Raw genomic sequence first — 25,434 nt, 5'->3', positions numbered from 1 at the left:
ACTCGCCCTCCGCGGGCCGCGCGCGCCCCCCACCACCACCGCGCGCGCGCACACACACACACACCACGCCCGGCGCGCAGTGGCGCCCCGGCGACTCCGGCTACTTCTCCTCCTCCCCACATCCCTCCATTTCCTTCTCCGCGATCTCCTCACCGAGCTTTTTCCTCCGGCCCCGGCGACGCCGTTTGTGCCAACCGCCCAGCGCTTCACAGAGCGCCATACCCCGCCCCCACCACCACCCGCGCCGCTCCACCCTCGCCCCACCTCCTCCCCCCCCCGCCCGCGCCGCGTCCGGTGGACACGTGACCTCGCCCGCTCTTCACCCCTCCCTCTCCCTTCGGGATAGGCAATGCGCAGGCGCAAAGCCGCACAGGGTGGGGTAACCCGAGAAAGTCCTCTTGGAGAACTGGGACGGTCGGCGGCGCGTGGTTCATTTACCTATCATGCCCCGCCCCCTTCCACCCGGAGCGTAGGAACGCGGCTGAGAAGGGGCGGTCCTGAGGGGGGGAAATGCAAATGAGATCATTTACATGGAAAGCCCCAGCGGCTGGGCTGTAAAAAGCGGAGCAACCTGGAGCCGCGGGTTGGGAAAGCGGCCGGCAAGTGAGCTCATTTGCATAGGCCGCTCCTCCCCGCCCGCCCTAAGAGAGGGGTGTTGAAAAATGGCTGCGCAGTTAGTTGGAAAAAAATGTATGTAAATTTGCGCGCCGGTAATTTACGTAAGCACTTTTTATAACGGAGAAAGGACGGGATGTCCTGCAGGGAAAGCGGACGAAGAAACGGTGAGCAAATATTTGCGTGACCCGCTCCACCCTGCCCTGCCCCCCTCCCCTCCCCCAGGAACCTCGGCTCTGCGGCCGGCCCGGAATGAAACCACCCCGGGACAGCGATGCGGGAGACATTTGCATGACCAGCTTCTGAGGACGTGTGGGGCATGGCTCGGGGGAGGACTGTGGAGATAAGGTCATTTTGACTGGCCGGCCTCTCTGCCAGCACCCTGCAGGGCCAACTGCCTGGGAGAGCAGCCAGGACTGTGTCTGGCAGGCTGCTTGAAGGTGGTGGCTGCCACCCTGAGCTCCAAGAGACCGCCCCCCCCACCCCACGGGCCCATCCTTGACCTTGATGCCCACAGATCCACTAGCCTCACTAATTTGATCACCGGGAAAAGGGCATTCATGTTCAGAATCACACATTCCTCGGGCACAGTCACCTACCATCAAATATAGAGATACCTACAGGTCATAAACACGTCACACCCACTGTCACCAGTGTGAACCCAAGCTAGGTGTGGTGTGCATACCTGTACTCAAGGAGGCTGAGGTAGGAGGATTTCTGAATTCCAGGCTTTCCACATGAGCCCTATTACCTCCACACTTTGTCCAACTCCAGAAACAAGGCTTCCAAACACCAAGACCCCTCAGTCTTCCACCAGAGACGTCTTCCATCTACCCAACATCCCAAAATGACAGAGGCTAAGACACTGGTGTAAACAATGCTTTATGGTGGATGGGGCAGGGTTTGAGACAGGGGCAGGCCTCCAGGTAATAAATAACATGTATTCAGTACTCGCAACAGCAGGGCCAGGCAGGAAGTTGGGGCCAAAGGGCCCTGGTCTCAAGCTTTGGAAGCTCTTGGGTTCTGGTTAGGGGTTCAGGGGTGAGGGAGACAGAGGTTAGCCAAGACAGAGGAAGCAGCAGCAGGAATGGGTTCTCCCTTCCCCTGTGGCTCAGTCTTGCCCCATAGCCAGGCCCCACCAGGCCAGGGAAGGAGGACAAAGTGGCAGGGCAGCTTTTCTGGGGCTGGAGCAGGTTGGGGCGTGGCCTCCTGGGGCCTGGGTCTAGGCCCCAGCCAGAAGGGCAGGGCTGGTCTTGGAGAACAGATGAGCTGAAAGAGAAGAAGTTGGTGACCTTAAGGGGTCTGGGGCCTGGCTAGCTAGTGTCTGTGTCTCATTTCAGAGTGTCTTCCTGATTGCCAGTCCATACACTTTGCTTTCTCCCAGAGTCTCAATTGTTTGTTTCTCCTCTGCAGGGAATTTCAGTCTCTCTGTTTGGCCCGGAGAGCTGTCTGCATCTTGGAAAGGAACCTGGCAATGTCTAAGGACCACAAGACCACTATCTCACCTTTGTATCTCTGTCCTTCTATGTCTGTGATCTCACCCTGATTCTAGGCTTCATTCCAGCTTTTTCCAAACTAGACAGACACATTAATTAGTGGTTCCTGTTTTGACTGTACAAAGCAATATCTGGAAGCTTCTAGAAATCCTCAAATTACTTCAGAATCTCTGGGGTAATTCCTGGGCATCAGTAGCTCTTACGCCCCCTTTCTAACAGATCCAATGTAGAGTACTGCATGGATGCCAGGCCTTGACTAATTGATTTATCAGATAGAATAAAAAATAAAAGATGCCTGGCGCCAGAGTGTCACATCTGTAATCCTAGCAACTCCAGAGGTTGAGGTCTGAGGATCACAATTCAAAGCCAGCCCAGGCAGGAAAGTCCATGAGACTCTTATCTCCAATAAAACACTAGAAAACTGGAAGTGGTGCTGTGGCTCAAGTGGTAGAGCGCTCGCCTTGAGCTGGAGAGCTGAGTGACAGTGCCCAGGCCCAGAGTTCAAGCCCCACAACTGACAAAAAAAATAAATAAATAAAATAAAAAATTAAATAAAAGACATCCCAGGGATGTGTGAGATAAAATAATGGAGGTTAAATATGATCAAAGTGTGTCATATGCATGTGTGACCATGTGACAGTAAAACCCAGTATTTTGTACAATTAATATAAACTACTAATGAAATTTTTTTTTAAATGTGTGTGTAAACCGGGCACTGGTGGCTCATGCCTGTAATCCTAGCTACTCAGGAGGGTGAGATCTGAGGATCATGGTTCAAAGCCAGCCTGGGCAAGAAAGTCCATGAGTCTCCTCTTCAGTGAACAATTTAGAAAAGGCCGGAAGTGGTACAGTAGCTCAAGAGGTAGAGTGCTAACCTTGAGAAAAAGAAGCTCAGGGATGACACCCAGGTCTTGAGTTCAAGCCCCTTTACTGGCACAAAAAAAAAAAGTGTGTCATATGAAATAAAAATATTGGAAGCCAGGCACTGGTGGCTCACACCTATGATCCTTGCTTCTCAAGAGGCTAAGATCTGAGGACTGAGGTTCAAAGCCAATCCAAGCTCAATTATCCCAGTAAAAAGCCAGAAGTAGAGACATAGCTCATGTGGTAGAACCTGAGCCATAAGCAAAAAAGCAAAGCAAAGGTTCAAGGCTCTAAGTTCAAGAACGATTACCTGTACATACAAATATACACAGAAGAAATACTGGTGGATAGAAATAGAAAGCAGATTGCTGGTTGACAAGTGTAGGGGGAATGGGAATGATAGTGTCATGGACATGCAGTTTTCCTTCAAGGTATCAAAAATGTTTGCTGTGGGCTGGAAATGTGGCTTAGTGGTAGAGTGCTTGCCTAGCATGCATGAAGCCCTGGGTTTAATTCCTCAGTACCACATAAACAGAAAAATCCAGAAAGCATTGTGGCTCAAGTAGTAGAGTGCCAGCCTTGAGCACAAGAAGCTCAGGGACAGTGCCCAGGCCCTGAGTTCAAGCCCTAGGACTGGCAAAAAAAAAAAAAAAAAGTTAGCTGGGCCACTTGGTGGCTCATGGCTGTAATTATAGCTTCTCTAGAGGCTAAGATCTAAGGATCACTATTTGAAGCCAGCCCAGGCAGGAAAATGAGAGAGAGTCTTATCTCTAACTATCAAAAAGCTGGAAGTGGAGGTGTGGCTCAAGTGGTAGAGTACCAGACTTGATTTAAAAAAAAATATGAGCATGATGCCCTGAGTTCAAGCCTCAGAAACAGCACACACACAAAACAAAACGCTTTACAACTTAGAAACGATAGTTGAACAACTTAGTAAACATACTAAATATCACTGAATTGTTCACTTTACAAGGCCCTGGGTTCAATTCCCTACTACAGAAAAAGAAGGAAGAAAAGAGGGAGGAAGGGTAGGAAGAAGGGAAAATAGAAGGGAAGGAGAGAGGTGAGATCAAGGTTATGTTAGGTGAACTTAATCTCAATTTAAAGTAATAAAGAGGGGCTGGGAAGGTGGCTCAGTGGTAGAGTGCTTGCCTTGCATGCCTGAGGCCCTGGGTTCGATTCCTCAGCACCACATAAGCAGAAAAAAAAAGCCGGAAGTGGCGCTGTGGCTCAAGTGGTAGAGTAGCCTTGAGCTGAAGAGCTGAGGGACAGCGCCCAGGCCCAGAGTTCAGGCCCCACGACTAGACCCAAAAAAAAAAGAAAGAAGAAAAGTAATAAAGATAAACCGGGTGCAGGTGACTCACGCCTGTAATCCTAGCTATTCAGGAGGCTGAGATCAGAGGATCACGGTTCAAAGCCAGTCTGGGCAGGAAAGTCCATGAGACTCATTGCCAATAAACCACCAGAAAGCTGGAAGTGGCACTGTGGCTCAAGTGGTAGAGCGCTAGCCTTGAGCTGAAGAGCTGAGGGACAGCACCCAGGCCTAGAGTTCAAGCCTCACAACCAAAAAAATAAATAAAACAAATAATAATAATAAGAGTTTTAAAATAAAAACAAGAGCCAGGCACTGGTGGCTCACACCTGTAATCCTAGCTACTCAGGAGGAACACAGTTCAAAGCCAGCTGGAACAAGAACCCATGAGACTATTATCTCCAATTAACTACCAAAAAACTGGAAGTACTGCTGTGGCTCCACGTGATAGAGTGCTAGGCTTGAGCAAAAGGCACTCAGGAACAGCACCTGGACCCTGAGTTCAAGCCCCTGACTGAAAAAACGAAAATAAAACAACAAAAACACAAAGAACATTGGTGGAAAACAATAAAATATGATTAAGCCAGGCATCAGTGGCTCACACCTCTAATTCTAGCTACTCCAGAGGCTGAAATCTGGAAGATCACAGTTCAAGATCAGCCCAGGTAGTAAATTCCTCTAGACTACCTCTCCAAAAATAATCGACAGGGGCTGAGAAGGTGGCTCAGTGGTAGAGCGCTTGCCTTGCATGCCTGAGGCCCTGGGTTCGATTCCTCAGCACCACATAAGCAGAAAAAAAAAGCCGGAAGTGGCGCTGTGGCTCACGTGGTAGAGCGCTAGTCTTGAGCTGAAGAGCTGAGGGACAGTGCCCAGGCCCAGAGTTCAGGCCCCATGACCAGACCCCCAAAAAAAAATCGACAAAAAGGCTGAGTTAGATGCTGGTGGCTTATGCCTTCAGGAAGCTGAGATCTGAGGCTCATGGTTGCAAGCCAGCCCAAGCAGGAAGGTCTGTGAAACTCACATCTCCAATTAACCACTCAGAAAACTGGAAGTGGCACAGAGGCTCAAGTGGTAGAGCTCTAGCACTGAGCTGAAGAGCTGAGGGATAGCATTCGGGCCCAGAGTTCAAGCCCCATGACCAACAAAAATTAAATAAAAAAGCAAGGCTGGCCGGGCACCGGTGGCTCACATCTGTAATCTTAGCTACAGAGGAAGCTGAGATCTGAGGATCACGATTCAAAGCCAGCCTGGGCAGAAAAGTCAGTGAGACTCTCATCTCCAATTAACCACTAGAAAACCAGAAGTAGTGCTGTGGCTCAAGCGGTAGAGCGCTCACCTTGAGCTGAAGAGTGCAAGGAGAGCACCCAAGCCCAGAGTTCAAGCACCACAACCAAGGAAAAAAAGCAAGGCTAGAGGCATAGCTCAAGTGGGAAAGCACCAGCTAAACAAGCACAGGGCCCTGAGTTCAAGCTTCAGAACTGGCACAAAAAGAAGAAACCCAAAAAAAAGGGGGGGGGATTGGAAATAGTGACACATACTTATAATCCTAGTACTCAAGAGGCTGAGGCAGGAAGATCACAAGTTTGAGGCCAGCCTGGGCTGCATAGCCAGAGCTTGTCTCAGAAACCATCAAAACATTCATCCCCCATCCACCTCCCCAGCAGGCTTGTTATTTGCTCCATAGCTCTTCTCACCCTAACCACACACATGCTTGTTTATGCTCTGTCTCCTCCCAAGAGACTGTCAATGCAAAAGGATAGTGTTTTTTGGCCTGTTTTCCTGGCTACAGTCTCCCCCAGAGCCTTGACCCCAAGCCTTGGCACACAGTAGGTGCTCACTGCATAGGTGAAAGCCCTGAGTGAGCTGGTCAGGGCAGGCAGAGACCTGGGGGTGAGGCAGACATATGGGTACCCTGTGGCTGGGAATGTGGCTTATTCAGCCCTGGGCCACTTTTTTTTTCTTTTGGCAGTTGTGGGGCTTGAACTCAGGGCCTGGGCACTGACCCTGAGCTCTATTGCTCAAGGCTAGCACTCTACCACTTTGAACCACAGCTCCATTTCTGGTTTTTGAGTGGTTAACTGGAGATAAGAGTCTCATGGGGACTTTCCTGCCAGGCTGGCTTGAATCTGTGATCCGCAGATCTCAGCCTCCTGAGTAGCTAGGATTACAGGCATAAGCCACCAGCGTCCAGTGAGGGCCATTTTTTATCTTGCAGCCACATTTTCTGTGTCTCCATGTCTTCTCCGCACCACCACCCCCTCCCCTACATCCCAATGTCCCCAGTGTCCCACCTGACCCTGCAGGTCTCAGCAGCCACAGGGCTGAGGAGCCACGGCCTGGGCACTCCGAGGTTGCCGCAGCTGGCGGAGGGACGCATCACCATACTGAATGCCAGAGCCCATCCTTTCGGGGTCCAGCTCACCTGTGGAATGGGGGAGGTCAGCATTGTCCCCCTGGAGTCCTTCCAGCCCTGCTTTCCCCCTCCCACCCCCATGGGGCTCACCTGAGTCAATCTTGTTGAGGATGGTTCGGGCACACTTCAGGAAGGCCTCCTCCACATTCTCGCCCGTGAGAGCGCTGGTCTCAAGGAACATCAGCTCTGGAGACAAGGCCTCCATCAGTCTCTGTCTCTTCTCCACTTCTGACCGGTTCCCCAAATGTCCCCTCCACCCTTTGCCCTCACCGCAGCCCTCTGCAGCAAATTGCTCACTTCCCTGGCACCCACCTAGCTCTTCCATCCTGGCTCAGCAAGCATGGCAGCCTGAGTCACATGACTCCTGGGTGCTTCCACAGCTTTCCCTGTCGCTGGTCTGTCCTCTCTGGCTTTCACTCTTACTGTCTATCAATGGGGTATCTGACCCCAATCCACTGCACTGAGAGACCTGTGAGAGCTGTGCCTTGGACTGGTTTCACCACTGAGTCCGCAGTACCACTTAGCAAAGCCTCAAACCCACCAGTCACCCATCAGCCATAGGATAAGATCTCAGGGAAGGTCAGTTGGAGACAGGATTCAAACCCCAAGTTTTGTAGTAGCAAAAAATCTCTATATCTAGAGGTTACAAAATGTGGGGAGGCATAGCTCTTTTTCTCTCTCTCTCAAGACTAGCACATTTAACCTTTGAGCCACAGCAGTTCTCTTTTTGGTGTTTTGCTAGTTAGAGATGAGTCTCTTGGACTTCCCTGCCTAGGCTGGCTTCGAACAAGGATCCACAGATCTCAGCCTCCTGAGTAGCTAGGATTACAGACCTGAACCACCAGCGCCCCAGCACCTAGGGCCATCTTGAGTTTACAACATCCTGTGCTAGTTCCCTAAACTAATGGATATTCTATAAAGCCAACCCCATCTGGGGTGGGGAGGGCAGATGATCTCTTGGGCAAGGCAGGGATCCCCCTTTCCCAGCTAAGGGTACTCAACCCCCAAGTGGCCACACAGCTCCACAACGACATCTGAACCAGATCCCTGTGTCTCCACCTTCAGGGCACAGCCACTGAGAGCTAAGAAGCAGATGGGCACCATGTACGGTCCAATCTCTCCGCCCCCACTGGTCAGTCTCAAGCTCAGGCCTCACCATTCTCCTGGGCAAAGCGGGAGGCCTCCAGGAAGGTGACCTCACGCTCAGGGTCCAGGTCCTTCTTGTTGCCACAGAGGATGACCACGATGTTTGGGCTGGCCAGTGTTCGGGCGTCGGTCAGCCAGGCAGCCAGAGAGTTGTATGTCTCCCGGCTGTGGAGAAGAAATAAGAGGAGGAAGGCAGCATGGGAGAGGGGTCGCTGGGGCCCAGCTGGCCCACACCACCCACCCCCTACAACCCACCTTGTGATGTCGTACACCAGCAGAGCTCCAGCTGCCCCTCGGTAATAACTCCGCGTCACCGACCTGTGGGGCCAGGGGGACCCAGTCACCCCCAAGGCTGGGGTCTGCCCGGGACTGCCCCCCTCTGCGGAGAGAGACTGGTGGTTCGGAGGCCCCCCTTCACCTTTTTGCCCACCCAACCCCCCCACAAAAAAACACTCTAGCTTTCCTCTGGTTGAGATACGATTTCTCTTCTTTGCCTCAGAGCAATTGAGTCTGTCTATAAGTCTCGCGCTTTGTTTGTCTGTCTTATAAACATGCACCACCCTACCCTGCTACTTTTAATCTGAGAGCAATGGTCTCTGTTTCTGTCTCTCCTGCTCTTCATGGCTGCCTGCTACTATTGTGGTATCACTGGTGACACTGCACACCTCAGTCTCCCGCCATCCCTCCTTGGGAGCCCAGGCTACCTACCGAAACCGCTCCTGGCCAGCCGTGTCCCAGATCTGTAGCTTCACCGTCTTCCCACCCACGCTGACCACCCGGGATCCAAACTCCACACCAATCGTGTGGTTGGAGTCCTGTTTGACTGGGAGATGGAGACAGACAGAAAGTAGTGCAGAGACTCAAGAGGAGCCCCCATCCTCTACAGACCCATTCTCATTACTGGGGTTACTGAAGACCTAGCAAAGAACATAGACCAAGGCAAAGGTGAAGAAGCTAACAACAGAGCTATTGTATAAATATGGCCATCCCAACCTGTGCCACCAGCTGCCCACCTGCCCTTATCTAGGCCCAGATCCACAGCTCAGTGCTCCCAGGCCACTGCCAAAAACTCACACTTGTTCTCAATGAACTGATGAAGCAGACATGACTTTCCAGTTCCTGCACTGCCGATTACCAGGAATTTGAAGAGGAAGTCTATGTGGATGGGGTTAGAATCAAGGACAAAAAGGGAAACAAGAAGAGTTAAGAGCCCAGCCTTGGTGACTACACCTGTAATCCAAGCTAATTAGGAGACTGAGATCTGAGGATGGAGGTTTGAAGCCAGCCTGGGCAGGAAAATCCTTGAGATGCTTATCTCCAATTAGCCACCAAAAAACTATAAAGCGGAGCTATGGCTCAAGTAGTAGAGTGCCAGCCTTGAGTTGAAAAAGCTAAGGGACAGAGACCAGACCCTGTGTTGAAGCCTTAGTACCCCCACTAAAAAATAAAATAAATTATGATTTCCCATTTTTCTAGATGAGAAAAATGAGGCCAGAAAGATTCATTGATTTGCCTGACATCACACAGGTAGAGCTGAATTGCAAACCCAAGCCAAACATCTTATGAGTGCAAGATCTTCCTGCCTTTACCTCCTGAACAGCTGGTAACATAGGCATGAAACCTGTGTGTGGCTACCACTAAAGACTCTAAAGAATGACATTTAATCAAGGTTGACAATCTAGCCTCTGTCCCTCTTTTATCTTATGGAACTAGAGATTGAACCCAAGGCCTCCCTTGCCAGGCAATTCTTCTACTTGCTTGAGCCATGCCCCATCCTTTTTATAAAGTTTATTTTGTGAGGCTACTAAGGCTTAAACTCAGGAACTGGGGTTCGGGCCCTGTCCCTTATTTTGCTCAAGCCTAGTGCAGCTCTACATCTGGCTGTTTGGGTTGGTTTTTTTTTTCTTGGTGATAAGATTCTTATCTTGGAGATAAGACTCAAAGACTTTCCTACCCATGCTGGCTTCTAACTGGGAGCTTCAGATCTCAGCCTCCTGAGCCACTAGTGTCCAGCTGTATTGATCATCTTGTATGGCCCTTGAGTGACGTCATAAATATCCAAATGGCCTTTGGCACTCTTGCACCTATATAGCTAGCCTTCAAGTTATATTCTCTGAACAGGGGATCTTTGTGTTTAATCCCTCTGCTTTTCTAGACTTGAATGAATCGGTGACCAGCACCCTGAAACCCTTGCATCCACTTGATTGTACATTCACACTGATTTTTTTTTCTATTTCCCTATCCTCTTCTCCCCAGACTCCCCTCAACCCTATTCTCACGCTTAAGTCCCATCCCTTCACAACCCTAACTCAAGGACAACCTAGGTACCAAGTTCATTCCAGAGCAGCCCAGGACACAGAGCTAGACCCGGAAGCGCGACCCCTGCCATTCTCGCGAGTGTCCCGCCCATTTCTTCCAGACTCCGCCCCTTCCGTGAGGGTGCCCGTCTTCCCCTCCAGGCCTATCCTGAACCCATCCCGACCAGCTCCCTCAAATCCCGCCTCGGACCCTCCACAAGCTCCGCCCACCCACCCCCGACCCACGAAACCCCTCCCCGCTCCCGCCCAGGCCCTGCCCCTGTTGCTGTAGGCCCCGCCCCCTGCGCCGAGAGCCCCGCCCCATTCCCACAGGCCGCATCTTCTGTGGGCCTGGACCCCGAAACCCCTCTAGCTTTAGCCCACCGTCCTCACCGTAGGTCTCGGCCATGACTCGGTCGCGGCCGCTAAGGGCCGCAAATATGGCGCCGCGGCCGCGCCTGGCTCCTCGGCAGGCAGCCGCTCCACTCCGGCTGCAGCCCCAGCTCCTTCCTACTCCCGGACCCGGCGCCACCACTTCCGCCTCCACCCGCCCCCCCCCCACCACCACTACCTCCCCAACACACCGCTCCGATGCGACCCGCTAATGCTGCGGGATGCCAGGCCACGCTTTTCAAAGCAGCGATTGGTTAACTCCGCGAGCAGGGGGCGGGATAAGAGACATTGATTGGTAGAGGAAGAGGGGCTAGTCGAGAGGGGAGGAGCCAAGACGAACGATTGGTGGGGCAAGTGGGAAGGGGCGGGACAGAGACGGCTCCTCCAGCAGAGGAACGGATTTGGTCAGGAGTCTGGCCATTTAAGACTCCTGATTGGATAGGAGCGGACACGGGGGCGGGGATACGAATTCGAAGAAGGGACAAGGACACGATTGACAGGACAGGAACGATTCTTGAGCTGGAGGGGGCCAGTTGTTAGTCCAAAGGCTGGAAAGAAGAAAACTGGAAGGACAGGTGGCCAATTCCTCTTCAACAACCTTTGCATATAGTCTCAAAGAAAACGCGTCGGTGGCTCACACCTGTAATCCTAGCTACTCTCAGGCTGAGATCTCTGGATGGCAGTTGGAAGTCAGCGTGGGCAGCACAGCCTGCGAGACTTATCTCCAGTTAACCACCCCCCTCCCCCCAAAAAAAGCCAGAAGCTCAACTGGTCTGGCGCTGGCCTTGAGTGAAAAAGCTAAAGGACAGTGGCTCAGGGCCTGAGTTCAAGCCCCAAGACAAGCATGCACGCACGCGTGCGCTCGCTCTCTCGCTCTCAAAAGCAGAGGATGGCTTGTCTAGTATGCCCGTGCCCCTGGGTTTGGATCTCTTCCACCACAAAGGAAAAAAAAAAAAATAAAACCTCTGTCCGGCAGGTGCCACCTCGGTGGTAGGGGGATCGGGGTTGGAGATCAGCCTGAGTTGCATCTGCAATTTATATTCTATTTACGATGCGTCTTCTCCCTTGCTCTTTGTTGTCCCCAAACTAAGTTTAGGAGCCCTTGTTGGGTACCCAGCTTGCAGTACAGGCTTTCACTAGTGAAAGTCAACCTAGCAACTGTGATGTCACCACTTTCAGGAAGATGATTGGTTAGATTCAGGACCCTGCGAAACATTTCCTTTGTAACATCCCTAATCCACCCAAAAAACCACAGAAAGGCAGTTGCACTGGGCTGATATATTTTGCTTAAAGCACAGCAGAGACAGTGGTAGGCTGAGTTCACTGGCAGTAGAAATCCCATTTCTGAAAAAGAGAAAGGCAAAACGTTGGAAAGAAAATGAGGAATTATGCCACAATGGATCTAGTGGTTTTAGCAAAAAACTTGTAGCCACAGGAACTAGATTTGGCCACACAAGACCTATGCAAATTGACCGAGAGTCTTCTAATTGTTGCTCCTCCAAAGTAGATAAGGGCCTGATACAGTGGTACTGGGTAAGACCTGCAACTCAGCAAGCTGAGGCAGGAGGATGGAGAGTTTAAGTCCAGCCTAAGCAACAGAGAGGATTGTCTCAAAGGGAGGAAAAAATTAGGTGGCTCACACTTATAATCCTAGCTACTCAGGAGACTGAGATCCAACGATCCTAGTTCAAAGCCAGCTATGACAGACAAATCCGATACTCATATTTCCAATTAACCAGCAAAAAGCCACAAGTGGCTGTGTGGCTCAAGCAACAGAATGCCATTTTGTTTTTGTTTTTTTGGGGGGGTCCAGTCATGGGGCCTGAACTCTGGGCCTGGGCGCTGTCCCTCAGCTCTTCAGCTCAAGGCTAGCGCTCTACCACTTGAGCCATGGCGCCACTTCCGGCTTCTTTCTTTTTGCTTATGCGGTGCTGAGGAATTGAACCCAGGGCCTCAGGCATGCAAGGCAAGCGCTCTACCACTGAGCCACCTTCCCAGCCCCAGAATGCCAGTTTTTAACAATAGAGACAAGTGAGAGAGGGAGGCCCTGAGTTCAAACCCCAGTACCAGCGCTCACACACACATACATGAATTTGTCCCAACTCAAACAGCAAAGCAGCTGCAGAGCCTATTTGCCCATCATACTCCCAAGGGTCTTCCCACCAGAACCCTGCCAGCCCCAGGAAACTCACATCTGTCTTCACATCAACTTTGCCAGGTTTCAGAGTCTGGTCCTCTCGGACAATACTACTGGGGAAATAGCCCAGACGAGCAGCCAGATCTCCATAATATTCTCCCTGGACCTGAAGAAGAATTGTTGAAAACCTGATCTGGGAAGACGGCATTCCTATCCCAGCTAAAAGCCTCTATGCTCTCCTCTCTTGGATCTCCACATGCCTACCTCCATCTTTCCACTAAAATGTCAACTGCTCAGAGGCCCTCCCTGAGCACTCCTAGTCACTCTGTAGGAATACAGTAGCCCACATTTACTTTTTTTTTTTATGGTTTCCTTATTGTCTTCCTTCACTAGGAAAGGTTATCATTCCCCATTCTATCTTTGATACTCAAGACAAGAAGCTGGCCCCAGGCACAGTGGTGGATACGTTTAATCTCAACACTTGGGAGCATGAGACAGGAGGATCAACTTTTGCACCAGGGGTGTGTACAGTGAGTTCAAAGCCAGTGTAGCTACATATCAAGACTCTGTCTCCAGGGGAAAGAGAAAAGGACTTGGTGCTAAATGATACCACAGTTACTAGAGTAAAAATAAAGTAGCTAGATGGCTGCTGGTGGCTCACATCACCAACCATTCAGGAGGCTGAGATCTGAGGATCATGGTTCAAAGCTAGCCCAGGCAGGAAACTCCATGAGGCTCATCTCCAACTAACTACAAGTGGTAGAACGCTAGCCTTGAACAAAAATTCAGGGACAGTGCCCAGGTCCTGAATTCAATCCCTATGACAAACATAGTATGTCACAGAGCTCTCTCCCCCCCTTCCCCCCCCCACCCCGCCTCTGGTTTTCCCTTTAGGTGAGAAACAGGTTTTGCTCTGACCCCAGCCCCATATCCTTCCCTGTCTCTCTCCCTGTCTGTTTCTGTCTCACTCCAGACTCACACTTCCTCCCCAGAAGAGGCGGCCACGGCCTTTCAGCTTGGAGAAGACATACACAATTTGGCCCCTGTGTATGGTCAGGAATCGGCAGTCGGGGGCCACGTAGTCCTGAAGGGCCACCGCCATAGAAATGGGGTCTGGGGAAGGAATAGAAGGGAAATGACAACAGTTTCCACACAATCCACCAACCCAAACCCCCAACTCCTGGGTTCCCCCACTCTTACGGCTGCATTCCTCATCCGCACAGAGTTTCCTTTCAGCCAGCTTGGGCATGGGGCGGCCTGCCCCTCCAGGCCCCGGGAAAGCACACAGCAAGAAGATGACAAGAAACAGTGCAGACCCCGCCATCATGGATTGTGAGCAAGCAAACAAGTGGGGTCTCTTTCCTCTTGCCATCCCTCCCCTCCTCCCCTTCTGAGACACAAGGAAACCTGTGTTCTCAAGCCTTGTCTCCGCCCTAAACCAAACTTCCCCCACCACACTCACCATCCAGATTGGCAGCCAGAAGCACTTCCAAGGTAAGAGCAATCAGTCTAAGAAAATGCCCCCAGATGGGCCCCAAAGCAAACCAGGCCACTCCAAGTGAGTCACCCCTCCCCTCGCCAACCATCTGAGGCCAAGATATTCAATTCCATCATCTTTTGAGTCAGCTAAGTTATCTGGACTCTGGTACTTTGCTATCTCCCATTGTCCCCAGGGACAGAACTAGAGCAAGTATAGAAATTCATCTTGGAATTTCCTTGTGTGGGGTAGGGGAGGGGTGGGGGCACAAAACAAGGCAACCTTTGATTACCTGGACCAGCCTCAGGGCTCAGATGCTGAGTGAGCCCCTTATTCTGGGCCTCAGGCAATGCCTCCCCTTCTATTGCTCACTAGCAAACTCCGGACCAGATGACCAGGGCTAGGCTAAGTCCTCCTCTCAAACCACCCCTCCTAGCTATAAAATGGAGATCACAAAAGCAAATTCCTACAGTCTCCCAAAGGTACATTTCAGATTATTTATTTACTTATTTATTGGTTGGGGGGGGGGTAGACGATGTCCCTGAGCTTCTGTGCGCTCCTGCTTCCAGGTTTTGTTTTTGTTAGTCATGGGGCTTGAACTCTGGGCCTTGGCGCAGTCCCTTAGTTCTTCAGCTCAAGGCAAGCACTCTACCACTTGAGCCACAGTGCCACTTCCAGTTTTCTGATGGTTTATTGGATAAGAGGCTCATGGACTTTCCCGCCTGGGCTGGGTTTGAACCCCGATCCTCAGATCTCAGCCTCTTTAGTAGCTAGGATTACAGGCATGAGCCACTGGTGCCCGGCTCACTTCCAGGTTTTGGTGGTTAATTAGAGATGAGTCTCACAGACTTTCCTGCTCCAGCTTTCAACTGTAATCCTCAGATCTCAGCCTCTCCAGTAGCTAGGATTACAGCAATGAGCCACCAGAGTCCAGCTTTTATAGATGGTTGGCACCACCTAAGCAGAGGCAATTATAATTCCATTTCACAGGGCAATGACAGTGTACAGATTCTGGAGTGGGAGAAATGACTCAAAAGGCTAGAGCCCCTGAGATCAATCCACAGTACACACACACACACACACACACACACACACACACACACACACAAAAGGCCAGATTTAATGGTATATACTTGTAATTCCAGCTACTTGGGAGACTGAGAAGTTGGAGGATGGGAAACATTGAGATCCCCACTCAAAATTAAAAAGTAGCTGGGCCCTGGTGGCTCACTCCTGTAAACATAGCTACTCAGAAGGCTGAGATCTGAGGATCATGGTTCAAAGCCAGCCTGAGCAAAAAAGCCTGTGCCTGTTATCTCTAGTTAATTACTAAAAAGATAGAAGGGGAACTGTGGCTCAAGTAGTAGAGTGCCAGCCTTGAGCAAAAACAAGAAGGTCTGAGTTCCAAGCCACAGGACCGGCAATTAAAATTAAAGGAGTAATTTTTTATATTCATTCAATAAATATGTGATCATACACATTATGTTAGTTCCTATTCTTGGCCTTGGAGACTCATCAGGAAGTGAAAAACTTGCATAGGGGCAGACAAACAGTAAACCCACCTCGGGTAAACAAGTGTGTGAAGAAATCAAGGGTCGGTTGGTGAAGTATATGCTTTGAATGGGTGAGGCCAGAGTTTCTGTCCCCTCCCAACCCCCCAAAAAGAGATTATTTTAGAACACACTATGATTAGCTGTAGCCCATAATGGTTGAAATTAATTTCCCAAATCTCAATTTTACTTATCCATTGCTGCATAATTCATGACAGCAAAGTATCCTAGATCAAGGCTGCATTAAACAAATTTGTAATGATGACTGGCAAAGACCCTGTAGAGATTTGGTATTATCTGTGTCTTCAGGTATGATCAAGAGGTTCAGCGGCATTCCCCCCAGAAAAGCGGAGGGGGGGTCCCCCACTGTCTTCATGTGCTGTAGATCCGGCAGGAAATTTCAAAAGCATGAGGAACAGAGGGTGAAGGTTATTCAATGTGGCCATATCCACTTCATCCAGGACCCCACCCTCCACCCCAACTCCCATGGAAAATTTATTTCTCCTCCATAACACAGGCATTCCAGCAGGGCCCTGAGAGACACAATGCTATTAATGAGACTGCAAATGGGAGCCCCGCTCCATTCCCTTCTTCACAGTCCTCGAACCCTGAGGTCTCTCACTCGACCCCAGCCCTCTGTACTGCTTCCAGACCTTTCCAATGGCCTGGATGTTCTGGGTCTTTTCTGGGGGCTCAGCCCAGGGAGTACTTCAGCTCCAGCCTTCTGCAATGCTGTCTTTAGTTTTCCTTTTCTGTCAAGCTGAGGAGAAACCCAGGGCCTGGAGTCCAGTAATATGCCATGGCCAGAAACAGGAAGTGGTGAATATGAACACTCCTCTCTCACCTGTATACCTGTTTCAGATGCATGCGCAAGAACCACCTCCTGCCCCGCTCCCCAACCTCTGGATTGCCAAGTGAGCACGTTTTTTTGCTATCATTAGCACATTTACCATTGGCTTACTGCACACCCGATCCCCACCACAGGAGACAGCAAGCACACACTAAGTGTGCTGTGGGTGTGTGCACAAGCATTATCCTGGTATTAACAGAAGAAAATCAAAATACCACCAGGACATGCATAGTCCTTGGGGTAATGGGGGGAAGGGGGGTTGGGAAAGAAGGGTGGTTTCCCAGACTGGAAATCAGGATCAGCTGATCACAGAAGCCACACATCCACAAGCGCCAGGCCCATGAGGCCCATGGCTTCTGTGCAGTGGGTGAGACATTTCCACTTGCCCACTTGCATTAAGGCCGCACCACGGAATGATGGCAGCAACCCCATCCTCCTTTCCTGACCTTCACGTCATGTAGGGAGAAAGACTACACATTCCCCTACAGCAGACAGTGGAGAGGAGGAGAAGGAAGCAGCATCCAGACAAAATGGGGTGCTCTTAACAAGTGCATCTTTGTGTGGTCTACAATCTGCCTAACTTGCACAGGGCAGTTAGAAAATAGAACCGGTCGGGTGCTGGTGGCATACCTGTAATCCTAGCTACTCAGGAGGCTGAGATCTGAGGATTGCGGTTCAAAGCCAGCCTAAGCAGGAAAGTGTGTGAAACTCTTATATCCAATGAACCCCCGGAGAACCAGAAGTGAAATCGTGGCTCAAAGTGGTAGAATGCTAGCCTTGAACAAAAAAGCTCAGCGATAGAGCCCAGGCCCTGAGTTCAAGCCTCATAACAGAAGAGAAGAGAGGAGGGGAGGGGAAAGGAGAGGGAAAGAAAGAGAAGGGGAGGGGAAAGGGGAGGGGAGGGGAGGGGAGAAGAGAAGACACAAGACAGAAAAAGAGCCAGAAGTCAATGTAACTTAAGTTTGTGTAATGTTATTATACCAACTGTGTGTTTTCTCAAAATTCCGTGAGATCTAAAAGCCTGGGGTGTGTTGATATGAAGGGAAGGAACCATAGAAAGCAAAAAAATAATGGGACAGACAAATAGTTGTGGAAAAAAAACAAACCTCAAAAAACAAAAACAAAAACAAAAAAAAAACAACACTTTAATTCCAGCCTAACAGCGCCAGGTGCAATGTCTGGGGACAGACTCTGGGTACAATGCTGTGTGGCGACCACGCACTCACACACGGCTCTGAGAAGGCCCCCAAGGGGGACTTACCTTCAGGGACTGAGCCAAGGGGGACAGAGGTGGCCCCAGGACGGGGTTGGGGGCAGTCCGGGGCAGGGGAAGGGTGCTACTTCTTGGCAAAGGAGATCTTCATGGCGTTGTTCTGGGTGATCTTAAAGCCTTGCAGGGCGTCGCGAGCTGCCCCGGCCTGAACCTCATTGTCAAACTCCACGAAGGCGATGTCGTGCCGCCCCGGGACCAGGCGGACCTCTTTAAAGCCAGGGAACCTATGAAGAGGGAACAGCAGATCTCAGGGCTCCACCCCTCATGTCAGCATCTAGGGAACAGATGCTAAACATCCTACAGAGGGCGGGACAGGCTCTCACAACAGCCAGATTATCAGGCCCAAAATGTGGACGGTGCTAATAAGACAACAGGCAAGCACCAGTGCTCATACCTGTAATCCTAGCTACTCAGGAGGCTGAGATGTAAGGATCATAGCTCAAAGCCAGCCTGGGCAAGAAAAGTCCATGTGACTCCTACCTCCAATGAAACAAACAAACAAAAACCCCAGCAGTGGAGCTGTGGCTCAAGTGGTAGGGCACCAACCTTGGGTGATAAAGTGCAAGGACAGTGTCTAGGCCTTGAGTTCAAGCCTCAGGAAAGGCACATACACACACAAAAGGCTTAAAACCTGGAGTTTACTGATCCCCTCCTCAGAGGCTAAACCAAGACCAGCGTGACCCCATCTCCACAGATGGCCTCTCCCACAGCCCCAGCCTGGAATCCTCCCCCTTCCATAGCAGTCCCTGCTGCCTGCCAGGCCTGAGCTGGCTCAGGGGGCTAAGAGCACAGCCCTGAGCCCACTCGCGTCATTTCCCTTCGTGGCTGCACTTACTGGTTGAAGAGCATGGACAGCATCAGTTCGTTGGTCTCCTCCGGCAAGTTGGTGAGGAACAGAATATGATTGGGTGGGTTCTCAGAAAGCTGCAGAGGAGGGAGGGGACCAGCGTGAACACCAGAGCAGCAAGCCGGGGTGGGGGGGAGCTTGGTGGCCCCACATGCACTCCTACATTTCTATCTGCACCCCACACCTCCAAAGTGTGGTACAAGGCCAGCTGCACAAACTGGCACTCGGCAGATAAATCTAGATGCTGGCCTCTACTCCGGCCTCCCCCTGGCCTTCACACCTCCCAACAGGCTGATGCCTCTGACTAGGCCGCCCTCCTCACCCCCAGCTACTTGCCCTATACTTTGGGATCTCCGCTCCAGTACCAAGACGGCTGCCCAGATCACTCCATCTAAAACAGCTCTCTACCACCCTGCCCATTCTGCTCCCCTATTCTGCTTTAGAGGACTGGGGAGGCACAGGACACTTACAGGCTGGGCAGGTGGCATCTGCCCTGGCATGAGCTGCTGCGGGGGCATGGCTCCTGGTGGGATCTGTCCTGGCGCGAGGCCTGGTGGTGGAATCATGCCAGGAGGCGGCATATAGGGCGGCTGTCCTGGCATGTGGTGCATGATGCGTGGGGCTTGAGTCATCGGCGGCATGCCCATGCCCTGCAGAGGAAGAGGATGAGATCGACACACTAAGGTAGGAGGCGAAGCCAAGGGAAGGCAAGTTACAGTGCCCTCAGATGAGAGACAAAAAGAGCCTGGCCCCAGTGGCTCATGCCTGTAATCCCAGCTACTCAGGAGGCTGAGATCTGAGGATTGCAGTTCAAAGACAGCCCAGGCAGGAAAAGTCCCCGTGAGACTCTTCTCTCCAATGAACCACTCAAAAACCAGAAGTGGCACTGTGGCTCAGGTGGTAGATCAATCACCCTGAGCTGAAGAGCTAGCTGAGGGACAATACCCAGGCCCAGAGTTCAAGCCCCACGACCAACCAAAAAGAGAAAGACAGAAAGAGAGAAAAGAGCCCACACTCAGCCAGGTGTAAGAGTGCATGTCTGTAATCTGAGCACTTGGGCTGGAGGATTGAGTTCAAGGTGTATCTGGGCTACACAGCCATAATCTGTCAAGAAAATAAAAAAGGGATCGGTATATATGGATATTTCTAGACTCTTCTGTCTGCCCCATTGGTGTATCTTTTCCTGCTTATTCGACGATCCAGGGTTTGAACTCAGGGCCTCCAGCTCTCCCGGCTTGCTTGCTTGCTTCACTGGCCCTCTACTAATGTCACATCTTTTTGCTGGTTCATTAGATAGTCTTATAGACTTTCCTGCCTGGGACGGCTCTGAACTGGGATCTTCACATTTTGTTGGCTTTACTTCCACGTATTATTTTCAACAAACAGCTTCCTTGTTTAGTAACGTGGAAACAACTGTTTTCACACTAGCCTTATATCCAGACCCTGAGTTTAAGCCCCATGACTGACCAAAAAAAGTGAGAGAGAAAGAGAGAAAGACAGACAGACAAACAGCAAAATCAAGGTGAAGAAAGAAATCAGGCAATAGATAATGGAGAAAAATAAACTTCAGAAATTTAGTCCAGTAGAGGAGATAGGTATTAAAAAAAGAGAACCTACCCAGGGGAGGTGCTCAAACCTCCTCTGCCCCTCCCAGAAAAACACTGTATTTGTTAAAAAAAAAAAAAAAAAAAAAGAAGAAGAAGAAGAATCAGGTGCCGGTGGCTCAACATCTGTATTCCTAGCTATTCAGGAGCCTAAGATCTGAGGATCTCAGTTCAAAGCCAGCACTGGCAGCAAAGTCTGTGAGACTCTTATTTCCAGTAAACCACTCAGAAACCAGAAGTGGCACAGTGGCTCAAGCAGTAGAGTGCTAGCTAGCCTTGAGCTGAAGAGCTGAGGGACAACACCCAGGCCCAGAGTTCAAGCCCCAAACCCACCAAAAAAAAAAAAAAAAGAAAAAGAAAAAAATGGAGCCAGGCACTGGTGGCTCACACCTGTAAACCTTGGAGGGTTCCTCAGGAGGCTGAGATATGAGGATCATAATTAGAGGCCAGCCAGGGCAAGAAGGTCTCTGAGTCGCTTATCCTCACACCAAAAAAATCTAGAAGTGGTGCTGTGACTCAAGTGGTAGAGTGGCAGCCTCGAGGAAAAAAAACAACTCAACTCAGAGACAGTGCCCAGACCTGAGTTCAAGCCCTAGGACTGACACAAAAAAAGGAAGGGGTCTGAATCCCAAGGAAGATGTCTCCCCACCTAGCGAGAGCCTGATACTGCTGGAGGCCTGGTGGCTTACCGGGACAGGCCCCTGTACAGCTCCCACTACAGGGGCAGCGGCCCCACCCTGCACAGCCTTCTTGGCCGATGGGGTCTCCTGGCTTTTGGGCTTCCTCTTCTCCCGCTTGCGGTCCCGTTCCACAAAGGTCCCCTTCATCTTGGCAATGATATCCGAGTCCGTCTTGGCATACTGGATGCGCTACCAAAAACAGAAGGAAAGGTGTGGGATTCAGAGCCAAACTGCCTGGGATGGAAAAAATTGGACCCACCGGGAACTTGGAAAAGAACCATTACAGAAACTGCTTGGCTGCAATTTTACTCATGCCCAAACTGGGGGATGCTTCCCATTGGGAAAAGAGGAGGGTTGAGTGTAAGTGCTAGAACAGGCTGTACCTGACACACAGTGAGAACGCTGGGGTTTTTAGGGGACAGATGGAACTGCCTCACCACCAGCCCCGTGCAGGGGAGCTTCTGCTCACACATGGACAGAGCTCAGCGGTGCAGGTGCTAAAACTCACCCACTCAGCCCTCTAAGGGACAATCTGTCTGAGGCTGGGCCCCCACTCCAGGCCTGGAGGACGGCCAGGTGAGCACACAGAAGCCCTGTCCAATGGAGCGCGGTCAGCACGGGAAAGAAGGCTGAAACATGACTTCCAACATGTTGACAAGTGACATCTGCAGACAGGGTGGCCAGGAAAGGTCTCATGGAGGTGACATTTGTCCAGACCACAAAGGGGGTTGGGGGAGAGCCAACCATGAGGCTATCTGGAGACAGAGCCTTCTAGCACAGGAATGGCCACACAAAGAGCTAGGCCTGCTGACACTGATGAGAGGAAGGAAGAAAGCAAAGGCCCCAGGTGGTCAGGAACCATCATGAGTAAAGACTGTATTTGTCCTAGGAAGCTTAAGGCTACAGTGTTGGAAGCAGGAGAGCAAGGAATCCTCACTCAAGTCTCGAAAGGAGCCTTGTGGTGTGGACAAGGAACTTGGGGAGCAGGGCTCCCATGAACAGGCAACTGCCATCTGCTCTGACTAGGCCTGAAGCACGAAAGTGCAAGAAGCAGGCAATATAAACTGGAGGCTGGTGGCTCATGCCTATAATCCCAGCTACCTCAGGAGGCGAGATCTGTGGATTGAGGATGGAAGCCGATCTGGGCAGGAAAAGTCTGTGAGACTCTTATCGCCAATGAGCCATCAGAAAACTGAAAGTGGTACTGTAGTTCAAAGTGGTAGGCTTGAGCAAGAGTTCAGGACAGCACCCAGGCCCTGAGTTCAAGCCCCACAACTGACGTCAACAACAACCACAAACGAGAAGCAGGTGGCAGTAGCTATGTGTTTTGATAAAGTTCAAAGGACTTTCTAACAAAATTCTCTCTCTGTCTCCTTACCATGGGCTTGTCATAGAAGGGGAAACCCTGCATGGAGCGCAGGGCATTGGTGGCACTGCTGACTTCCTTGAAGATGACAAAAGCCTGACCCCTCATCTTCAGGCTCCGTGATACCAGGATATCCAGAATCTGGCCAAACTGGGAGAAGATGGCATACAGGGACTTCTTCAGTTCTGTGGGCAGGGAAGAGGAAGAGAAGACCACATTGTAACCAGACGCCTATGTTCCATATCCTAGGACTCGACTGTATCAACTAGGGGACAGAGCATCCAGAATGTCACAGGTCAGTCACCTCTCCTGACTGCACAGTCACAAGAGAGGAGAACAAGCAGGTTGGGGACAAGAAGGTGCTGGAGTGCGTCGTGGGAAAGGCTCAAAATAGTATCTGGGCTCACACCTGTAATCCTAGCTACTTAGGAGGCTGAGATCTGAGGATCACGGTTCAAAGCCAGCCCAGGCAAGAAACTCCATGAGATTCTTATCTCCAATAAACCACTAGAAAACTGGAAGTGGCCCTAGCTCAAGTGGTAGAGCATTTGCCTTGAAGTAAAGAGCTGAGGGACAGTACCTAGGCCCAGAGTTTAAGCCCCAAAACCAACCAAAAAAAAAAAATCTACTCTTGTGTGCACTGATACAGGGGCTTGAACTCCAGACCTGGGCCCTGTCTCTCAACTTTTTTTTTTTTTTTTGCCAGTCCTAGGGCTTGAACTCAGGGCCTGGGTGCTGTCCCTGAGTTTCTTTTGCTCAAGGCTAGCACTCTACTGCTTGAGCCACAGTCACTTCCACCTTTTTCTGTTTATGGAGTACTGAGGACTCGAACCTAGGGCTTCACGTATACTAAGCAAGCACTCTATTTCTAAGCCACATTCCCAACCCCCTGAGCTTTTTTTCACTCAAGGCCAGCACTCTACCACTTGAGCAAAAATTCTATTTCTGGCTTTTTGATGATTACTTGGAGATATGAATCTCCTGCACTTTCCTTTATAAGCTGGCTTTGACCCACAATTCTGAGCTCTCAGCCTCCTGAGTAGCTAGGATAACACACAAAAACTACCAGTGCCTAGTAATAACCTAAATTCATTCCATCAAGCTCCTGTGGTTCTTCTGATGGTTTCTTTTTTTCCCCTCCCCTTTTCACATAGCTCAGGCTGGCCTCTGAACTCTCAGCTGCTCCAACTTCTGAATTGGGGGGGAGGGCAGGTGGCGGGATACAGAGGTGCAACACTATGCCTGATCTTGTGACCAACTGTCTAGAGATGGTAGAAAGAGTTGACATTCATTCTCCCTTCAGTCCACTGGGTATAACTAAAAACTCTAAGAGTTTTGTTGATTACAAGAATTGAGGTGGTTTGAATTTGTTTTGGTATTGAGGATCAAAGTCAGGACCTTACACATAGTTAGATTGTACGTTTTCCCCATTAGCTACATCCCAGGCAAGAGGTGAGAGAGCTTTTGTTATTGTTCTTGATTTGTTTAAAAACAAGACATAGCTCTGTGACACTGGCCACCCTTAAACCTCAGATCTTTCTGCCTGCAAATGCTCGGACAACAGAGTGAACCACTACTCCCAGCTCAAGAATAAGTTTTTGCTTTGTATGCCAGTACTGGGGCTTGTACTCAGGGCCTTATGCTCTCACTTGGTTTTTCCACTCAAGGCTGCCCCTCTACCATTAAACCAACCTCCACTTCCAAGAATAAGTTGTTCTTAAATAGATTTTCATTCCAATAACCAGGCACTGGTAGCTCATTCCTGTAATCCTAGCTGCTCAGGAAACCGATATCCAGATAGCTGTAGTTCAAGGCCAGCCCAGGCAGAAAAGTCTGTGAGCCTCCATCTCCAAAATAAAGAATAAAAAGTAGAGGTGAGGGTGTGGCTCAAATGGTAGAGGGCCAGCCCAGCAAGATCAAGGCAGAGCTCAAATCCTAGTATGTAACAAAGAAATGGGGGGAAAAAAATAAAACAGCAGTCTCCTGCAGGCTTAATGTAAGGATTACATATATTCAACTTTTACAGCCTGACAGAGATGGTGGAACAAACCTGTAATCCCAGTTCTGGAGTGGAGGTAAAGAGGATCTAAACAATGAGAACACCCCTGAAATCAAGACAATCTCAGTTTCCGCGCTCGAAGATGTCATAGGCCAGTGGAAAGACAGCCTGATGACTCACAAAATGATCTGGGGTTCAGGGGAAGGCAGGAGAAATCCAGTAAGGCTTCTTCTAAGAGAGATCCTGTATAAATTAGTGCCTAAATGAATTACCAATGCTGATCAGGTTCAAGGGCAGAGCATAGGCTGGAGATGGAGGCAGAGGTTATTTACAAAGACCAGTGGGGTTAGCCCTCTCCCCCACACCCCCGGTTTGGTTGGAGGATACAGCAAGAGTGAATGCTGGAAATGGAAAGGCATCAACTCATGCCGGGTAATCTACAATCCAGACTACACCAAAAACTTACCATCTTTCTTGATCTTCTCGTTGAGGTTGTTGATATAAATTGTGTGGTTGGGGCGGGTCTCAGGAACTGCCATTCTGTGAGAATCTGAGGTAGAGCTTTAAAAAAAAATTTAGAAAGTGACTTTAGTCTGCGTTACTCCAAATCTTTTGACTCAACTGCCTTACGGGGTCTGCTCAGGGATGGCTAAGAGGAAGACAGGCAGGCTCTAGAGTTGTGGGACTTGAAGGAACACCCAGAGAAACAATGCGTGCGTGGGACTCCTGCTCCTCCAGAAAGCGTGCTTAGAGCAACCTCCAAAAGTTTACTACAACTCCCAAGATGCACCACGCGAGCCAATAGGCGGAGCGTGCCAAGCGGCGATATCTATTGGTCCACACGGAAAAGGGGCAGTGCGGGCGAAAAACCCCGGATGTAGAGCCAGTTAAAGAAAGCAGCGATACTTTAAGATAACCTGAACTCCTATAACGCAAAAAAAAAAAATCCCCAAACTACGTGCGAATAGGCCCAGCACCAAGTACTCCTCCCACCCTCCCGGGGGCCGATGGCTGTTTTGTGGTCGAGATAACTTACCAACAAAAGCGGCAGCTCCGCCAAATAGCTTCAACTACGTTCCCTCAGACCGGACCACAGAGCTTCCTCCTTGGCCCCA

General features: G+C 50.4%; 4 protein-coding genes across 6 annotated transcripts in view; all 4 read right to left on the bottom strand.

Moving 5' to 3' along the window:
- Egln2 (egl-9 family hypoxia-inducible factor 2) overlaps positions 1-258 on the bottom strand; it is a 7,284-nt gene extending 7,026 nt beyond the window's left edge. The window contains exon 1 of the mRNA XM_013032713.1: positions 154-258. The gene's annotated coding sequence lies outside the window, so the exon portion shown is untranslated. The remainder of the gene's footprint in view (positions 1-153) is intronic.
- A 1,220-nt stretch (positions 259-1,478) lies between these two features.
- Rab4b (RAB4B, member RAS oncogene family) lies at positions 1,479-10,700 on the bottom strand. Its single transcript, XM_013032699.1, has 8 exons — positions 10,537-10,700; positions 8,921-9,001; positions 8,555-8,669; positions 8,102-8,164; positions 7,857-8,011; positions 6,791-6,886; positions 6,579-6,709; positions 1,479-1,884 (listed from the first exon to the last, which is right to left on the bottom strand). The coding sequence occupies exons 1-7, from the start codon at positions 10,550-10,552 to the stop codon at positions 6,594-6,596; spliced, it is 642 nt and encodes a 213-aa protein (XP_012888153.1). The 5' UTR covers positions 10,553-10,700; the 3' UTR covers positions 1,479-1,884; positions 6,579-6,593.
- Positions 10,701-11,794: 1,094 nt separating this feature from the next.
- On the bottom strand, positions 11,795-14,573 carry Mia (melanoma inhibitory activity). 2 transcript variants are annotated; one of them, XM_013032698.1, is made up of 4 exons: positions 13,874-14,573; positions 13,653-13,786; positions 12,729-12,839; positions 11,795-11,880 (listed from the first exon to the last, which is right to left on the bottom strand). In XM_013032698.1, the coding sequence occupies exons 1-4, from the start codon at positions 14,136-14,138 to the stop codon at positions 11,857-11,859; spliced, it is 534 nt and encodes a 177-aa protein (XP_012888152.1). In that variant the 5' UTR covers positions 14,139-14,573; the 3' UTR covers positions 11,795-11,856. The 2 variants fall into 2 exon arrangements, with proteins under 2 accessions (XP_012888152.1, XP_012888151.1); XM_013032697.1 differs by having other exon boundaries at positions 13,653-14,573.
- Positions 13,700-25,431, bottom strand: Snrpa (small nuclear ribonucleoprotein polypeptide A). 2 transcript variants are annotated; one of them, XR_001175670.1, is made up of 8 exons: positions 25,356-25,431; positions 24,786-24,880; positions 22,333-22,505; positions 20,964-21,143; positions 19,141-19,320; positions 18,659-18,747; positions 17,812-18,047; positions 13,700-13,786 (listed from the first exon to the last, which is right to left on the bottom strand). XR_001175670.1 is itself a non-coding variant. In XM_013032696.1 (7 exons), the coding sequence occupies exons 2-7, from the start codon at positions 24,856-24,858 to the stop codon at positions 17,888-17,890; spliced, it is 855 nt and encodes a 284-aa protein (XP_012888150.1). In that variant the 5' UTR covers positions 24,859-24,880; positions 25,356-25,431; the 3' UTR covers positions 17,643-17,887. The 2 variants fall into 2 exon arrangements, 1 of the variants encoding a protein (XP_012888150.1); XM_013032696.1 differs by lacking the exon at positions 13,700-13,786 and having other exon boundaries at positions 17,643-18,047.
- Between the last annotated feature and the right edge of the window lie 3 nt (positions 25,432-25,434).

Source organism: Dipodomys ordii, unplaced genomic scaffold (assembly GCF_000151885.1).
Source record: "Dipodomys ordii isolate 6190 unplaced genomic scaffold, Dord_2.0 Scaffold156, whole genome shotgun sequence".
Classification (NCBI taxonomy): Eukaryota; Metazoa; Chordata; class Mammalia; order Rodentia; family Heteromyidae; genus Dipodomys; species Dipodomys ordii.
The sequence above is the reverse complement of the archived record's forward strand: the minus strand, read 5'-3'. Positions and strand labels throughout refer to the sequence as shown.

Excerpts from the sequence above, each read along its gene's own strand:
- Rab4b (XM_013032699.1), bottom strand. Across the intron at positions 8,165-8,554 it reads GCTGGCCAGGAGCGGTTTCG|GTCGGTGACGCGGAGTTATT; the intron begins GTAGGTAGCCTG and ends CTGGCCCCACAG. Across the intron at positions 6,887-7,856 it reads CCGCTTTGCCCAGGAGAATG|AGCTGATGTTCCTTGAGACC; the intron begins GTGAGGCCTGAG and ends CCTTGTCTCCAG.
- Mia (XM_013032697.1), bottom strand. The coding sequence starts at position 14,138 with ATGGTGAGTGTGGTGGGGGAAGTTTGGTTTAGGGCGGAGACAAGGCTT. Across the intron at positions 12,840-13,652 it reads GCCTCTTCTGGGGAGGAAGT|GTCCAGGGAGAATATTATGG; the intron begins GTGAGTCTGGAG and ends ATTCTTCTTCAG. Across the intron at positions 11,881-12,728 it reads AAGTTGATGTGAAGACAGAT|AAATGGGATTTCTACTGCCA; the intron begins GTGAGTTTCCTG and ends TCTCTTTTTCAG.
- Snrpa (XM_013032696.1), bottom strand. The coding sequence starts at position 24,858 with ATGGCAGTTCCTGAGACCCGCCCCAACCACACAATTTATATCAACAAC. Across the intron at positions 21,144-22,332 it reads CCTTCTATGACAAGCCCATG|CGCATCCAGTATGCCAAGAC; the intron begins GTAAGGAGACAG and ends TGTTTTTGGTAG. Across the intron at positions 18,748-19,140 it reads AGATGCCACCTGCCCAGCCT|CTTTCTGAGAACCCACCCAA; the intron begins GTAAGTGTCCTG and ends CCTCCTCTGCAG.